This window comes from Pongo pygmaeus, chromosome 16 (genome assembly GCF_028885625.2).
Source record: "Pongo pygmaeus isolate AG05252 chromosome 16, NHGRI_mPonPyg2-v2.0_pri, whole genome shotgun sequence".
Lineage (NCBI taxonomy): Eukaryota > Metazoa > Chordata > Mammalia > Primates > Hominidae > Pongo > Pongo pygmaeus.
The window spans coordinates 37,745,413-37,764,170 of record NC_072389.2 but is presented as its reverse complement, the minus strand read 5'-3'; the positions used below and the strand labels follow the sequence as shown (position 1 = coordinate 37,764,170).

At 44.3% G+C, this 18,758-nt stretch overlaps 1 protein-coding gene across 1 annotated transcript; it reads right to left on the bottom strand.

Annotated features, from left to right (window-relative positions):
* Positions 1-1,702: 1,702 nt before the first annotated feature.
* GREM1 (gremlin 1, DAN family BMP antagonist) lies at positions 1,703-18,215 on the bottom strand. The gene is made up of 2 exons (XM_054450473.2): positions 17,921-18,215; positions 1,703-5,697 (listed from the first exon to the last, which is right to left on the bottom strand). The coding sequence occupies exons 1-2, from the start codon at positions 18,085-18,087 to the stop codon at positions 5,142-5,144; spliced, it is 723 nt and encodes a 240-aa protein (XP_054306448.2). The 5' UTR covers positions 18,088-18,215; the 3' UTR covers positions 1,703-5,141.
* Positions 18,216-18,758: the final 543 nt, after the last annotated feature.

Genomic DNA, 18,758 nt, shown 5'->3' with positions numbered 1-18,758 from the left:
ATAACACTTTGGAGCTTTTCAAAGTCCCTATGAAAATCTCTTTTTCCAGCTTCTCCTTTTAGGCTTTTTATTTAGCCAATTGCTTTCCCCAACTGTTATACATTGCCCCAGGCAGCCACAAAGAGAATCAATTGCCTCTAGTTGTTTTGACAAAGTTTTTCACCCTGGGAAGCTTCCAGTCAGGTCAAATATAGCCTTGCAAGTGGAGCTTTCAGGGCCTGCCAAACAGGTCAAATAATGACAATTGTCTAGGAATGGGACTTTGAAAGAACTCCAACTCCATTCTGTCACCTTCAGTGGCTGCCAGACTGCTAGGTTTTCACGGTAATTGCAGGCTGTTGGTTTCAAAGCTATTGTGGAGCTGGAGAGGGGGAGATGAGAATAGTGCAAGTTACAATATCAGTGCTCACAGAGATTTAGTCTTTTTCTTGAATAAATGCTCTGCAAATTGCTATAAGTCTTCAGTTAATTTCCAGAGCTATAAGAAGTTGAATCTATTTTTGTCAGATTCTCACTGGTTTTATGGAGGAGAGACTCTTTGGGGGACCAGGGAACCTCAAGCACTGTTGCTGACATCCTCCCACACTCTTTTTTTTTTTCTTAAGCTTGAAACGCTCTTCCATGTCAAGTCCCACTCACACCTTTCAGGCCTTGTATTTTTCTAATGGGTGTGGCTTTTCTGAGAACACTGTCTCCTTGGTACTTGCTTCCATTCTCCCCCTCCAAGTCCAACAAGGCCATAACAAAAAGAGAGGTGGCCAAGAGGCTTTGACTGAATGCTTCGGATCTTGGGTTCCTGATGATGCAACTATAATCTCAGGGTGGCCTTAATCGCTAGATGTGAACTATCTAGTTAGAACTATTTTTAGAGTGCTGTCTTATGTTCTTAAAAGAACAAACTGATAAAAGTTGCTCACAGTTTTGCATAGTGTTTAAGGACCCAGTGCCACAGTAAGACCATATAAGTTCACTGCTTTCTAGCAGTGATAATGGTGCCTATCTCACTGAGGTACCGTGAAGATTGAGTGAGAAACAATTCAAAGAAAATCCTTAGCACAGTGTCTGGCGTAACCATCCCATACACAGTTGCTGGGATTTTCATTATCATCAGAGCACCCGTACCTAATAGAAATCTTGTATTATATCTGAGTAGAAAGGGACCTCAGAAATTGACAGGTTCACAACTGCACACCAAGGGCAGTGACTTACTCTACCTCACATCCCTATTAAATGATATCTAGCCTGTGGTTTAATATTTCCAAGGACAGGAGTTCACTATCTTTTAAAGGTACCTCATGGTGTTGCCAATCATTCTTATCATTAGGAAGCTTTTCCTTCTACTGAGCCCCAAATCTTTCTCCTGCTTTTCCCCTGAAACACCCTGAAATGAAGTTATCATTTCAGTGTGATGGCCCTTCCATCTCAGGGCCTCCCTTATAACACTCTATAGTTCTTCCTTCTAGTTGTGCTCTAGGGAAGAGGCTGGTACTTCCAATTGCAGACCAGCTCTCCCTTGCCATGACCTGAAGTGTCCTACGGAAATCAAGCAGGGTCTGAAAGGCCTAGACAAAAGGAATAAATTCCACTGAAGATCACAGGCGATCCAATTCTCTTTTCTACCTCCCTTCCCATGATAAGCGCATCCCTGCTCCATCTCTGCCCTAGGAACACTACCAAACACAAACGCACGCTCACACACACAGAAAGAATAGGTTTAATTTATTAGTTGCTCTTTAGCAAAGGCTATATAGAACATTATTGGGATGAAAATTAAATTCTAGTTACAGATTCATGAAACTTGAAGCCAAATTAGTTTTTTGAGACTATCAGCTCCCCTTTCATCCTCCTACACAGCAAGGTACCTCAATCATAGTCTATATAATTCTTTGCTGTTTTTAAATGATTAAAGCAGACATAATACATAATGCAGTTGATATTAAATATCTTGAGGAACGACAAATCAATAGAACTACTTTCACTCTTAGGCATTAACTGGTCACTGATAAATGTTCTGTTTATCCACTTTTCATTTTAGATTTTCTCCTTAAAAGGACTTTATGTGTGAACTATTCATCATTATCTGCTATTTGTTTGTATACATGCATCATAAGTCTTCCAAAATAACATTTAAAGTCTTTCTTAAAATTGCTTCAGAAATGTTAACCTTTAAGGAACATTCAATTTAAAAAATAATGATTCAGGCACTGACTCAGGAACACACGTTCAGCTGGGTCAAGATTTTATTTCCCCCTAACCGGATAAAAGACTCTAACAACATACGGTGTGCCAGCTTCTTCTTTGCCCAACTCAGAGAAAGTCATATAAAGGAGAAAAAGAAAACATGCTTGAAATCACAGTGACCAAAGGATTTGAATTAATAATTACATTAAATAACCATAACTTTTCATTTAACTATTCACATTCCACACAGTGGAAATTATCCTCTCCTCCAGATTTTTCACTTACACTCTTAACTTTGAAGAACTACAGTAACAAAAAACAACTTACAGACTTCCAGGATGTGTGTTTTTTTTTCTTTTAATGCCAAGCACAAAGTGTACATCATAAAATTCATATTTGGTGTTTGGCATTATTTTAATAGGTACGATCAAGACCACAAATATCTTGCCATAAAAATATTCTACTATAATAAATGAAAAAATATATCATTACATCATCAGTGACTCGAATAAAATATGTTACAGATATGGCATCTTCAATGAAAGTTGGAAGACACACCACATTTGTACTAGTCTTAATACAGGCACAGTAAGAAGAACAGATATTTCCCTCTTTGGCTAGTGATGTGCTTTTAGGGTAGTTACGCTGCTGACTATCCCAGTGAAGTTAGTGTTGAGGAAATTCTCTTTACTTGAGCCAAATCTGCACTTATATGCAAGACTGTGGTACAAGCTCCTAAAAGAAGATTACTGCTGCCAACTTAAGTCATCTCTGTTAATAAAATTGCATGCTTGTGGCAGAGTTAAAACAACAAGAGAAATTCAGCGTTTGCTGGTTCTGAATGTCATTTTTCCTCTCTGGTGTGGTTTTACATTTTCAGCTTCTTTCCCTTTTCCTCTCTCCTACCCTCAAAATTCTGCCTTAGCATTTGTGTGCTTAATTAAATCCACTCTGTGCTTTACTGTTGGAGAATGTGGACAACACAAAGATTTGGGGCGGGGTCATACAGTGTATACAAAACACACACACTATGTGTTTGGACAAATTCGCCTAGTGTGAGAATCATCAGTAGTGAGTTTAAAAGTTTGAAAATTAGACCCAACATTTTGGGTGTTTAAAATATCTCCCGCCTTGAAATGGCTCCTGTTTAGTTGTTAGATGGGAGAGCACTGGATCAAAACAAAAACGAAATGAAAACAGCTTCTCGAGTTGCAAGGGTTCTCTGAATGCCAGAGCCTTGATCGGCAACTGAATCTCAAGCCTGCAGCGTTTGTTTTCCATATTACATAGGACTTGGCTAGGAGGCTGAGAAGATACAAGGCAAAAAGAGTATTCAGGGAGTTTGTACATAAAACCTCAGGCTTGAAGAAAACAGGTTAACCAAATCCGAAGTACAATAAGGTTCACCCACCCTGCACTTTGGCTCTTAGATAAATCCTAAGTAGCCATTGCCAGTAGGCCAAGTTTAATCAGAGGACAGTGCCTACCAGTAGATACTGAATAGTTACAATGTTACGTCCATCCAACCAGTAGCAGATGAACAGCTAATACACCATGATGCTGTGCTCTCCTAACAGGGTCCCCTCAGATCCTCAGTGAGCACATAAAGAAAGGGAGGTCATATCCCTTATATCTCTACCAGGTATTAACACCTAACTACTCTCTAGCCAGAGGCAATTTCCTTTTATTTCCTTACTCTCCTCTTCTTCTCTTTAGCCCAATCTCCTGACAATCATTAAACAAAAAGACCCACAAAATACCTCTTGCTAAAACAGAGTAGTCCCTAAACTCTCTCATCTTAGACTACAGTCAGGTACACTCAGCAGAGGCAGAATCTTTATCAATCAAGTTAGTGGATCTCAGAAGCATTATGGGAAAGAGTGAACTGGAAATGAGCTGACTATAACCACGAAAAAGGAAAGGTATTAGGAATTTCAGCCTCTGAGGTTTTTGTTTAATTCCCACCCCTATGCAGAGAGCTCTAAACTACCTCCCTTTTCCACCTGAGGGACAAAGCAAAGGGGTTGGTTTGGTTTAGCTAACTTGCTTGGGTCTGAACATAGGAGTGGTCAATATTTATGTTTTCAGTTTGGTGTTAGGTTTGAGCAGATCGCAGCGACAGCCAAAGCTAATCACTTTCTGGCAATCTCATTTCTCCTCTGTTCACTTGGGTTCTGTTAAATACTAGGAAAAGACTTTCTCAGAAGCATCAGCCTCACTGTGTTCTGGTATTGGCCTTTCAAGCTTCTGCAATGTCCCTACTGACTTTTGCTGGGCCCGATTTGGCCTCACCCTCCACCCTCCCTTTCTCACTCCACTATCCTGCTTGTCCTTGCCCACACCAGCCTCTCCCGGAGTCTGGAGGGTCTTCACGAAATGAAAAACATTTGCATCATGCTTAAGTGAATTAATTTAGAAACCTTGGCAAACAAGAGATTAGACTGACATAGTCACTGACAACTTAAGAAGAGATGGACTGTGAGGAGGAGGAGGAAAGGAGGATGCGAGCACGGGTTAAAAGGACTTTTCCATGTCGAATGCAGCACTAAAACAGGTCTCTTGCCCTCAGAGGAGCCTCTTCCATGAACATTCATTCCGAAGGGAGATTCTGGTCCCCAGGAGGGCACAAAAACACAAAGGCAGAACCAGACCACGGCCCCGCCCCTTTAGATGTGAGCCGGGGTGAGGTGGGTTGCTGGTACATCCCCATTAAAGCAGATATGTTTACAAAATAGGGAGTGCTCTCTAGCAGAGACTGTGTTTCCTCTGGTGTCTAAAAACACCCACAGGCACCCATCCACACTCATGCACACGAACTACGCACAAGCAGGCTCCTGCCAGGAGGCAGCTGGGGGTTCTTCTGGCCTCTAGGTTTAAGCCAAGTAAGAATCTGGTTGTTTTAGGTCTGGGACTTCCTGGGGCTGCATTCCTAGGACAGGCTGGGTGCACCTGGATTTGGCTTAATCCAAATCGATGGATATGCAACGACACTGCTTCACACGTGTGACTCTCTTCTTCTTGGTAGGTGGCTGTAGTTCAGGGCAGTTGAGTGTGACCATCATGGTAGTGAATTTCTTGGGCTTGCAGAAGGAGCAGGACTGAAAGGAACCTTCCTCCTTCCGGATGTGCCTGGGGATGTAGAAGGAGTTGCACTGGCCGTAACAGAAGCGGTTGATGATGGTGCGACTGTTGCAGCCTTCCTCGTGGATGGTCTGCTTAAGCGGCTGGGTTTTGCACCAGTCTCGCTTCAGGTATTTGCGCTCCGTCACATGCAGGGCCTCTTGGCTGGACTCCAGCACCTCCTCCCCGGGCATGGCAGTGCCCCGCCCTTGGCCCCGCCCCCGGTTCCTGGAGCCAGGCTGCTGGGGCGACTGAGTCTGCTCTGAGTCGTTGTGCTGGGCCTTGTCTGGCGGGGGGATGGCACCTTGGGACCCTTTCTTTTTCCCTTCAGCAGCCGGCAGCAGGGTCCCCAAGAGGAGAAGCAGGGCTCCCACCGTGTAGGCTGTGCGGCTCATACTAAAGGAAGGAAGCACAGAGAGGGGAAGACACAAAACATGGCAAAGTTAATTTAAAAATTAATAATAGCACCTAGCATTTAAACGCACTTGTTAAACACTTACGTAAAACATTCCATTTACTTCTCACAGTACCTGTATGAATTAGGTACTATGATCCCCAAGAGTCCCACAGTGACTAAGTCAAGGTTTAAACTCAGCCAGGGCCTGGCTCTTCTCTGCACATATTCTCACAGGAACTTCTTCCTGGCCTCTGGCACCAATCACATTTGACTTTGTATTACGTTCACTTAACTATATTCATTCTTGTGTTTGATAATATTTAGTAAGCTCCTACTATGTTAATGCCATATGACCTTTGCACCTTTTGAGAGGCACTTATTTTCTATTTTGTTTTACAGCAAGATGAATTAACCTCTCTGCCCAGAGGACTTCATTCCTCCAGAAACGTCCAGTCCTTTCTCCCCAACTAGCCTGAGGCTTCCTGAGCTGTGAATGCTCATGAGACTTTGCATTTTTATCATATGTGGAAGGAGAGATTCATGGAGACCAGAAGGCATTTGACAGAGCAAAAACAACAAAACAGGAAAGGTGGAAAACAACAAAACAGGAAAGGTCGAGATCCTGGTGCAGTAACTTGCTATCTGATCTTAAGGATGTCACTTTGTCTCTCAATAAATGACTCCATTAAAGCAAAGATACCAATACTTCATCTCCCCAGGTAGGTTGTTCAGATCCAACTCGATGTCAATGTGAGAGCAATTGGAGAACTAACCAAACATGTGGCAGTACTGCAGATGGAATGAAAGACAGTAGCGTGTAGGTGACGTGACTCATGAGGCTTCACCTCTCACTTATTCTCATCTTGAAACTGGGCACAGATACTCAATGTATCATTCTTTGTACCACGATATACATTTTTCTACCTTTTAAATAGTGAAATATGTCACTCACATGTGTCTGTGTATATACATTTTAAAAGGTAGAAAAATGGGCATGATAGAACAAGTATGTGCAAATATTTACATTAATAAATGGCATGGGCATGTTGAATAAATTAGTGGCAATGACTTACTGTGGATAGGTCTGAAGCTAGATATGGGTCTGAAAGGGCAGTGACATGTGAACAACGGCAAAAAATAACAAGGAGGTGAGGTGAGGGAAAACCAACAAAAAATAGGAAACCATAGACAGAGAAAAGAATGAATGAAGTGAAGAATCCAATTCAGAGAAAGGGCAACTCTTCTACAAGTTGTGCGTTCAGGGGAGGTAGTAAAGGCAGACAGAAAAGGCCGAAGAACAGGGGGAGGTGGAGAAGGAGTAGCATATTTTTAAAAAGGAGAGTGCAAGAGAGAAGCCTCAGACTAAAAAGATTCTCCTCCTGGGACAGTGCTTCTTACACTTGAAAGTGCGGACAATTATCTGGGGATACTGTTAAGACGCAGATTCTGATTCAACAGGTCTGCCTTTTTATTTAGCTTTGAGTAGCAAGGCCTATAAGCACTTGCTGCCATGGGGCATGGAGAGAATTATTAAAAGGTGGAGGGACTTTCTTTTCAATGGATGCAGTTTCAAATTCACAGCCTCCCTCCTGCGGCCATCACAACAATCGGACCTGAATCCTGAAGGTTCTCCTGTCCCACTCTTATGGTTTTCTGAACCAAGAACACAGCTGTGTAAGCACCCATTTTCCTTCTCTCTTTGGAATACCAGTATTACACATAATAACCACTAGGTGCAACTTAACAGTAACCTTATTATTTCTCCCACCAAAACTGGACAAGTTGGTATTATTAGAGCAATTACCTTGCACAAAGGCAGTGAGGATCTAGATTTTCTAATGAACAGCACATGGTAAGTAAACACCATTCAACCCTAGGATAATGTCAAATTAAAATAATTAAATATTGAATTTAAGATATCTTTAAATGGCACCATCTTTCCAACATTAACCTAGTACTTTTAGACCAGTATAAGTTTGGAGCTGATAATGTGACATTCAGCTTCTGCTCCAACTGTAGGTTTTCCACCTTTGGTCAGTTTATGTTACAACATCCCTGCTCTTTATACAGAGCTTTTGTTTTACCCCAACAACAAAAAAATTACTTTGTCTTTTTAAAAAAAGCACTTATACTATACTATGCTGTTTTTGTTACTGTAGCCTTGTAGTATAGTTTGAAGTTAGGTAGCATGATGCTTCCAGCTTTGTTCTTTTTGCTTAGGATTGTCTTGATTATATGGGCTCTTTTTTTGGTTCCATATGAAATTTAAAGTAGTTTTTTCTAATTCTGTGAGAGAAGTCAATGGTAGCTTGATGGGGATGGCATTGAATCTATAAATTACTTTGGGCAATATAGCCATTTTCACAATATTGATTCTTCCTATCCATGAGCATGGAATGTTTTTCCATTTGTTTTTGTCCTCTCTTATTACCTTGAGCAGTGGTTTGCAATTCTCCTTGAAGAGGTCCTTCACATCCCTTGTAAGTTGGATTCCTAGGTATTTTATTCTCTTTGTAGCACTTGTGAATGGGAGTTCACTCATGATTTGGCTGTTTGTCTGTTATTGGTGTATAGGAATGCTTGTGATTTTTGCACATTGATTTTGTATCCTGAGACTTTGCTGAAGTTGCTTACCAGCTTAAGGAGATTTTGGGCTGAGATGATGGGGTTTTCTAAATATACAATCATGTCATCTGCAAACAGAGATAATTTGACTTCCTCTCTTCCTACTTTAATACCCTTTACTTATCTGTCTTGCCTGATTGCCCTGGCCAGAACTTCCAATAGTATGTTGAATAAGAGTGGTGAGAGAAGGCATCCTTGTGGAGGTTTTCAAAGGGAATGCTTCCAGCTTTTGCCCATTCAGTATGATACTGGCTGTGGGTTTGTCATAAATAACTCTTATTATTTGAGATATGTTTCATCAATACCTAGTTTATTGAGAGTTTTTAGCATGAAGGGGTGTTGAATTTTATCGAAGGCCTTTTCTGCATCTATTGAGATAATCATGTGGTTTTTGTCGTTGGTTCTGTTTATGTGATTGATTACGTTTATTGATTTGCGTATGTTGAACCAGCCTTGCATCCCAGGGTTGAAGCCAACTTGATCGTGGCGGGTAAGCTTTTTGATGTGCTGCTGGATTCTATTAGCCAGTATTTTATTGAGGATTTTCACATCGATGTTCATCAGGGATATTGGCCTGAATTTCCTTTTTTATGTTGTGTCTCTGCCAGGTTTTGGTATCAGGATGATGCTGGCCTCATAAAATGAGTTGGGGAGGAGTCCTTTTTCTATTGTTTGGAACAGTTTCAGAAGGAATGGTACCAGCTCCTCTTTGTACCTCTGGTAGACTTCGGCTGTGAATCCATCTGGTCTTGGGCTTTTTTTGGTTGGTAGGCTACTAATTACTGCCTCAATTTCAGAACTTGCTATTGGTCTATTCAGGATTCAACTTCTTCCTGGTTTAGTCTGGGGAGGGTGTATGCGTCCAGGAATGTATCCATTTCTTCTCGATTTTCTAGTTTACTTGGGTAGAGGTGTTTATAGTATTCTCTGATGGTAGTTTGTATTTCTGTGGGATCAGTGGTGATACCCCCTTGATCATTTTTTTATTGTGTCTATTTGATTCTTCTCTCTTTTCTTCTTTATTAGTTTGGCTAGTGGTCTATTTTGTTAATCTTTTCAAAAAAAAAAAAAAACCGTTCCTGGATTCATTGATTTTTTGAAGGGTTTTTTGTGTCTCTATCTCCTTCAGTTCTGCTCTGATCTTAGTTATTTCTTGTCTTCTGCTAGCTTTTGAATTTGTTTGCTCTTGTTTCTCTAGTTCTTTTAATTGTGATGTTAGGGTGTCGATTTTAGATCTTTCCCGCTTTCTCCTGTGGGCATTTAGTGCTAGAAATTTCCCTCTAAACACTGCTTTAGCTGTGTCCCAGAGATTCTGGTATCTTGTGTCTCTGTTCTCATTTGTTTCAAAGAACTTATTTATTTCTGCCTTAATTGTGTTATTTACCCAGTAGTCATTCAGGAGCAGGTTGTTCAGTTTCCATGTAGTTGTGTGGTTTTCAGTAAGTTTCTTAATCCTGAGTTCTAATTTGATTGCACGTGGTCTGAGAGACTGTTAGGATTTCTGTTTTTTGCATTTGCTGAGGAGCGTTTTACTTCTAATTATGTGGTCAATTTTAGAATAAGTGTGATGTGGTGCTGAGAAGAATGTATATTCTGTTGATTTGGGGTGGAGAGTTCTATAGATGTCTATGAAAAAACTAAATTTCATATAGAACCAAAAAAGAGCCCGTATAGCCAAGACAATCCTAAGCAAAAAGAACAAAGCTGGAGGCATAATGCTACCTGACTTCAAACTGTACGACAAGGCTACAGTAACCAAAGCAGCATGGTACTGGTACCAAAGCAAATATATAGACCAATGGAACAGAACAGAGGCCTCAGAAATAACACCACACATCTACAACCGTCTGATCTTTGACAAACCTGACAAAAACAAGCAATGGGGAAAGGATTCCCTATTTAATAAATAGTGTTGGGAAAACTGGCTAGCTATAAGTAGAAAACTGAAACTGGACCCTTTCCTTACACCTTATACAAAAATTAATTCAAGATGGATTAAAGACTTAAATGTTAAGACCTAAAACCATAAAAATCCTAGAAGAAAACCTGGGCAATACCATTCAGGACACAGGCATGGGCAAAGACTTCATGACTAAAACACCGAAAGCAATGGCAACAAAAGCCAAAACTGACAAATTGGATCTAATTAAACTAAAGAGCTTCTGCATGGCAAAAGAAATTACCATCAGAGTGAACAGGCAACCTACAAAATGGGAGAAAATTTTTGCAATCTATCCATCTGACAAAGGGCTAATATCCAGAATCTACCAGGAACTCAAACAAATTTACAAGGAGAAAGCAAACAACCCTATCAAAAAGTGGGCAAAGGATATGAACAGACACTTCTCAAAAGAAGACATTTATGGGGCCAGCAAACATATGAAAAAAAGCTCATCATCGGTGGTCCATTAGAGAAATGCAAATCAAAACCACAATGAGATACCATTTCACGCCAGTTAGAATGGCGATCATTAAAAAGTCAGGAAACAACAGATGTTGGACAGGATGTGGAGAAATAGGAACGCTTTTACACTGTTGGTGGGAGTGTAAATTAGTTCAACCATTGTGGAAGACAGTGTAGCAATTCCTCAAGGATCTAGAACCAGAAATACCATTTGACCCAGCAATCCTATTACTGGGTATAGACCTAAAGGATTATAAATCATTCTAATATAAAGACACATGCACACATGTTTATTGCAGTACTATTCACAATAGCAAAGACTTGGAGCCAACCCAAGTGCTCATCAATGATAGACTGAATTAAGAAAATGTGGCACATATACACCATGGAATACTATGCAGCCATAAAAAGGATGGGTTCATGTCCTTTGCAGGGACATGGATGAAGCCAAAAACCATCATTCTCAGCAAACTAACACAGGAACAGAAAACCAAACACCGCATGCTCTCACTCATAAGTAGGAGTTGAACAATGAGAACACATGGACACAGGGACGGGAACATCAAACACTGGGGCCTGTCGGGGGGTGGGGGGCTAGGGGAGGGGTAGCATTAGGAGAAATACCTAATGTAGATGATGGGTTGATGGGTGCAGCAAACCACCATGGCATGTGTATACCTATGTAACAAACCTGCACGTTCTGCACATGTACCCCAGAACTTAAAGTATGATAAAAAGAAAAAGAAAAAAAAAGTACTTATGAGAAAAGTCCAGTTATAATACAGGACTGAATTTTTCCAGAGACTAGGATAAGACAGTGTGGCAATTCCTCAAGGAGCCTTCTCCTGGTCTCAAAATATATTGTGAATTTGAGAAGGTTTCACGAATTTCTGGTATTCAATTTGGACAAAGATCTAAAATAAAATATAACACAATTCAGTTGCTCCCCATTTCAGAGGAGGAGTACACTAGATGGCCCCAGGCCTATGCCCCAATCTTCCTCCATACCTCCTGAAAATGGCCTCCAGAAAAATTCACCCCTCCTAGACCAGGACCCTCTGAGTTTGTCATCACAGAGGCCAATCTGAGACTAACTAGGAATGTATGTTGACTGCATAGGACAGGTTTACCTCATAAGGCCGATTCCATAAACATCTATCCGAAAAATGCAATTTTATTTCTCTGAACCAACTTAAGGCTTTCTTTATACTCAACTTTTCCTTCTTGGCATTTTCACATCTGTTATTGAGTAAATATCTAGTCTGAGAGTTGATGAGGGCTTATTCATCACCTTACCCTCAGTGCCTGGCACAAGGCAGGTGCTTATAAAAATTTGGTAAATGCATGATTATGAAGAACATCATTGATTTACAGAGTTACCGTTCTTCGCATTTTAAAATGCCTTCACCAGTGCCCATGAGCAGAAGAGCCAATTGCTATCCTTTGGATGTCTGACTCTCAGTGTGGCAAATTCCTTCCATCCTAGAGAGCTTCCTAAGACTTGTCTTTCTTTTTCTTGGAAAACTCCAAATGTCCCTGACTTTTTACCTGTTCTCATATGGAATGCTATGGGTTTCATTTTCTAATTGAAGCCACTGAAATTAATACTATGGCAGAAGCCAACAGCAGAGCTATAAACTCAAAATTAGTCAACTGTGGTTTTCAGTTTTAATTTGGACAGACTTTCTGTTTCTACGGGAGTGTGTCTACCTTCTAAGCCAAAGGGTCTAGAGTCACAGACAGGCTTTTTTTTTTTTTTTTCTTTAAAGAAAAGTACATTTTCCTCAAAATAAGATTTATTAGCTATGGAAAGTGAAATGTTTTTTCATTTTTTAAAAGCCTATTCTTCAAAAATCTTTAGTACTTATGGTAAGATGTCTGAGTTGTCATCCTTTGTTTATTCAGAGAGAAGTAAACACCTACTTCAAGAATGTCAATCGAGACCTCAGCTTCTCAGAGAACAGCAGTGCTCTGAGGCACACTAGCTGCTCTACATGAGTGACAGTAAGCAGAGTAAGAACTATAATTCATAGTGGAACCAGGGCTCTGCCACATCCTTGTCAATCACTCAAGCTCTCCCCACCCCCAGACTGCTCTTGATTCTTCAGTGAAGGAAATAGGAATGATGTGCACTTGAAATCCCAGTTGTAGTATCACCAAATAATGTGCACTTTGTAAATATCAGAGATGTAGAGGAAATGCAGAAGATGTACATTTCTTGAGGACAATTCTTCTCCACAGCAACATGTAGAAGGGTGTTTCATAGTAAAAATTCAATCCATAGCTCATCCAGACTTAGGTTCCTATGACATCATTCATGCGCCATCATTAGCTGCAAACACTTTATGGTAATTTCCACCACTTATGAAATGGCCTACTCATATCATTAAATTAAATTAAGCTGCATCTCATAGACTCAGGGTGCATCAAGATATCTAACATCTCCGTTGATTCTTTTTTGCAGACAGTATATCTTCTTTTCAAACTCTGCCTCAACTTCCCATCAATGCAGTTCAGCTTCTTCAAGAAATGTGATGTTATTCTCATCATGAGTTTTCTTTGCAACTGTCCACCAGCAAGTCTCACCCCATCTCCACCTTTTTTTCTCTTTGCCTCTATCCTCTCTATCATTCCACTTGTCCCAGAAGACACATACTCTCAAAGCAGGTCCTCTTTACAGCATGCTTTCCTTCCAGTTTCCCTTAGGGATCAAGAATAAACATCTACAAGCAAGATAAGCCATATTAACCACCTCTATCCTGTGCAGGTCATGGCAATGTATTCCAATTTTCACAAAGCCTCTAGGAACACAATATTCTAATTCTGAGGACTGAGAAATAAAAATGGCATATGTATGACCTGTTCCCAGCGTTCATGATGTCTTTGGGAAAGTTTAAGCCAGCTCTTTCCATCACTCTTCTTGCTGTATTTCTCATTTTAGCTAAGCAACCTGCTCATAATCAGTGAAAGGGAGTTTTGAGTAGGAATTACAGTGAAAGCCAAATGTCTGTGCATGGACTTCTGGTCAGTTCCTCCTGATGAATCAAGCTTTAGAAAGACATTCAATAGGCATGACATCAAATTATTCTCTCAGCATAAGAAACAGTGGAAGTGACTACAAATGCTGTAAGTGGAGGCCAGGTTTTAGAAGGCTCTGTTCCTTTTTCTCAGGTCTAAATCTTTGGGAAAACTATAGCTTATTTTTAATTTGATCTTCAACTTTTAAAAAGATAATCGTGTTGACTTTGTTTTTCAGACAAGTTGCACCAAGGAGATAAGAATCCCTTGTTGGCACACAGGTAGAGGATAAAGTCTCATCCCCTTTGTGTTGTAAGAACCCTAAACAGCCTCTCAAGTCTGAAGACCAGCTCGGCTAAATTAGGCTGGGGTCCAACATCGCACAGGGCAGGGAGGAGACCACCTGGTTGTGAAATATCTCAGGAGCTCTATGTTTGTCAAAGATTTTCTTAGGAAAGTTAATGACTATACACAATTCTTGAGGTCAACAAGAAACGAGTTAGAAAGTAATAAATATTAAACGTTCACTGAGCAGCACTGCTGAGAGACGGCCAAGTTACAGGTCCTGTTCTGTAGTGAAAGATGTGTTAGTCACTGCGTAGTGTGGGATTCAGGATTTTTTTTTTAAGAGATGTCACCCAGGCTGGAGTGCACTGGCTGGAGTGCAACCTCCGCCTCCTGGGCTCAAGTGATTCTCCTGCCTCAGCCCCCCAAGTAGCTGAGATTACAGGCACCTGCCACCATACCCAGCTAATTTTTGTATTTTTAGTAGAGATGGGGTTTCACTGTGTTGGCCAGGCTGGTCTCAAACTCCTGACCTCGTGATCCGCCTGCCTCAGTCTCCGAAAGTGCTAGGATTACAAACGTGAGCCACTTCAGCCGGCCAGGATTCAGGATTTAATTTCAGAACTACCCTGTGATATATCCTGGTTCTGTATAACATTACTACTTTTCCTAACACCATTACTAATAATAAGAGTTACCTTTTATTTTGAAGTCCTTACTGTGCCAGGCATTATGCTGAATTCTGACCCAATTTTATCATTTATTTTTCATAACAAAATATGAGGTAGATAATATCATCTTCCTTTTACCAATCAGGGAATCTACACTCAGAAAAGTTAGAAATTTGTCCAAGGCCACACAGCTCATAAGTGGGAGAGCCAGCGTTTTTTTGTTGTTTGGTTTTGTTTGTTTTTTTGATGGAGTTTTCACTCGTGTTGCCCAGGCTGGAATGCAATGGCGCTATCTGGGCTCACCACAACCTCCGCCTCCCGGGTTCAAGCAATTCTCCTGCCTCAGCCTCCCAAGTAGCTGGGATTACAGGCATGCACCACCATGCCTGGCTAATTTTGTATTTTTAGTAGAGACGGGATTTTTCCATATTGGTCAGGCTGGTCTCGAACTCCCGACCTCAGGTGATCCGTCCTCCTTGGCCTCCCAAAGTGCTGGGATTACCGGTGTGAGCCACTGCGCCCGGCCCAGCCAGCGGTTTTAACCCAATTCTATCTAGTCCCAAACACAGGTCCTTAACCACTGTCCTGTTGACACCCAGTGCTGTCCTTAACAGTGGGTCAATGGATATGTTTTCTAATGCAATACAATTTGAAGAGTGCTATAAATAAAATAATTATTTTGTATCTTCATGTTCACATGTGAATAAAAAGATTTCTCTTGTCCCAGGAGTTCCTGTTGTACTCTGAATTTCTAAGAGCATATGTTAAAACTAAAGAAAATTCCTTGCAGATCTAAGACACGGGCTGGTAGCACTTGCCTGATGGTTGCCTTTTGGTTAGAGGCTGCAGTCACCTCCCCTAACCACTGTCCCCCACCTGCCTTTCCTTTACATAAAAGGTTTATATTTCCTGGCTGTCCTTTACTCTCTCTCGTGTGGAACATGCTCCACAGCTTTGCTGTCAACAAGCAGTTCTTGGGGGAGGTGTCTGTGGCATGAAATTTCTCCGCATTTTATCACTTTTAATACTTGACCATTAAGACTGAAGGCATCTTCGGCTTAGTTTCAAAGACAGAGTAGGCAGCCCTCATTCAGAGACGTGGGACATCATAGGTTTTTATTCTTCCCTGTGTAACTACTCACATAAAGACCGCATTAGCCAACCTGGATTTCCTGCAGAGCGTGGGTTACCAAAACATTTCACTAAAAATGAACTTTTAAGAAAATAGGAAACCTGTGAAATTACAAAGTTTACAAAAGACTCTAATTCCTACAATGACCTGGAGGTTAAACACACACACACGCACACATACTGCCAGTACCCTGCTAAAAATCCCTTAAATAGTTAACATTAACAATTTGACAGTGCCATTTATCCAGAGATAGTAATCAAATCACCTACTGTTGTAGACTTGGCTTGGGGGGCAGTGAGAATATATAGTTTTCTTAAGATCTTTCCCTCCTTGCTTTGAAAAGTACATCCCCCCTCAAGACTCTCATGCTCCCCCTCCTTCCAAAAAAAGAGAAAAGGGGAGGGGGAAGCCCTAGGGATGAAAGAGGACTCCTCACCCTAGAATGGGGTTATCTTAACCTCTTCTACGCTATTTATTTAACTTGTGTGTACAGCCAGAAGGAAGCCACTACTCTGGGGTCCCTGGGACAGCTTAAAACCCTAGTGACCCACTTAACACAATAGATTGTTTTAATCAGTTCATGTCCTGGCACCATCTCGAAGGGGAACATAAACAGACGCGCACACCGCTCAGATTTGCTCTTTCCAGCAGGAGATCCAATTACCTATCGGTGGTCACCTCTCTGCCCTCGGACCGTTCAAGAGGAGATTTTAACCCCTAACGCTGAGGCTGTATTTCTGTCTATAAGAGCTGAGATTCGGAGTCAGTCGAGGAGGGGAAGGCAATAGACGGGTTCGACCCGGGAGCGCATTAGGGACAGCTCCGGGCGCGCAGGAATTTCTTCACAGCAGAGGCTGGTCACCTGCCGTCCGTCCCTCCCCGCCTGGCCCGGGGACCGTCGCCAGAGCCTGGCGCAGGCAAATAAATGCCAAGCTGGGGCGCCCCCAAGGAGGAGCTGAGATCTGAAGGCAATGCCAAGCGACGGCGGTGGCGCGTCTCTTCTTCCGGAGCCTGTAGTCTACAAATAACTCCGGCCAGCAAGGAGGTGACAGCCCCAATGTACTTCCCACTCCCCTACTATGGCCTTGCTCCGCAAGCTGTGGAGGGGCCAGCGGAGCCAGCCGGGCAGCGAGAGAGAACGAAAGACGCCCAGCTCGTTGCAGCCGCCAACCCGCCTCAGCCGCCAGTCCCTAGTCCTCAGGAGCTAGTGAGGCGCAGCGACGCGAGGCTGGAGCCTCTAGAATACAGTTTAAGGGGTGCGCGCGGAAGTGGGAACCATCCGGTGGCCGCTGCCCGGCGCCAGAACGTCTACCATTCAGCCCGGGCGTGCGCGGGGCCGGGAAGAGGCTGGAGTACAGAAGCGAGCGCCCGCGAGTGCGTGACCAGTCCGCGAGCGCATGTGGTGTGTGCCTTGTGAGCACTGCGGGTTCGCTGGACCCCGCGGCCACGGCCGCGCGCCGCACCCCTGCTGTCGGGTTACCCACCGTTCGGTTTTCCGCTGTGGCTGAACACAGCGGCTCTGCCCTTGCCAGTCTCCATCTCACCTCGGAGATGGGCAAATGCACACACCATGGATTCTCCGGATGCTCCAACCCGCGGACTCCAATGAGCGCCCCAAGACGCCCCCAGACCCAGCGCGGCGCCTCAAGCACACGGGACCCTCTCAAGGCAACTCGCCGCGCAGTCAGCGGCCGACTCGCAGGTCCCGATGCTCCTGCGCTCTGGCGGCCTGGACTTCGCGCCCTCGCTAAGCGGGCGCGTCTGCCAGGCGCTGCTGCCACCAGCACCAGGAGGGTGTTCGGGGGCCTCCGGGAGGTGGAAACGGGATGTGGGGGTCATCCTGCCCGCTCCTGACAATCTTTTTTCCTACGTTTCCCTGCAGACCCAGAGCAGCGAGGTCACGGTGTCCGCGGCCTCAGCAGGAAGGACCCCGCGATGGTTCTTCACGATTCACCCCCGCGAACAGCGCAGCCGGGCCTGCGCGCACGGAGGGCTGCCGCGCGTGGAACTGAGCGGGTCCTGCGGTTGGTTTGCGGCCCTCTTCCCCCCACCCCACTCACACCCCTGCCGGGTGCGTCCGCGCTCACCTGTCAGTGCGACGGGTCCTCGGGGCCTGCGCTTTCGACGCGTGGCGCTGAGTGCGGCCGCGGCCAGAGCCGCCGGGGCTCGGCGCGGGGTCAGCGAGACCGAGAGTGACGCAGCGGCCGTGCACTGGGTCGCCCGGTCCGCGGAAGGCGCACCGAGTGCCAGGCATCGCGCCGTCTCCCGTTTAAATGCCGGCGGCGGAGCGCGGCGCCCTGGGCCGCGCCTCTCCATTGGCCAGGCGCCGCCGCCGCCGCCAGACCCGCTATCCGCCCCCTTTCCCGGTACTGCCCCCGCCCCCCGCACCCCTCCTGCTTCCCCGCGGGGTCCCCTCTCCGCCCGCCTCGCCTCTTTGTCTGCTCCCCCCGCCCGGGCCGGCTGGGAGAGGTCACCCCAGGGAACTGCGCCTGGAATGCACAGCAAATCACATTTTCCGCTCCCGTTGGAGAGGGAAGAGCGGGAGGAAATCCCCCCGGCTCGCGGCCCCTCATTCCTTCTCTGCCCCAGGTCTGGGCTTTCCCTGTCGGCCGCCCGGCATCGCCTGCGTTGGTCCCGCGCTCAGTAGCGGAGACTGCACTGGGAAGAGCAAGATCTCCGTGGGATCGTACCAGATTCGGCCATTCTTCCCCTCTGGAGGGAACGGGACTGCGGGATGCTCTGGTTGAGCGGCCGTCGTGGCTCCCGCGCGGCCCCGCCCGAGGCCCCCAACTTCGAGGGTGCTGACCCCGGCGCCCCCGTTAACCTGGCGGGCTCGCCGGCCGCCAGCAGGAGCCTGTCGCCAACATGACACCCTCGTCTCCTCGCCCGCCACGGGTTCTTTCAGCCCAGATGCCGGCGGCCTCG

Excerpts from the sequence above, each read along its gene's own strand:
- GREM1 (XM_054450473.2), bottom strand. The coding sequence starts at position 18,087 with ATGCCTGGCACTCGGTGCGCCTTCCGCGGACCGGGCGACCCAGTGCAC. Across the intron at positions 5,698-17,920 it reads AGGACCCGTCGCACTGACAG|TATGAGCCGCACAGCCTACA; the intron begins GTGAGCGCGGAC and ends TCCTTCCTTTAG.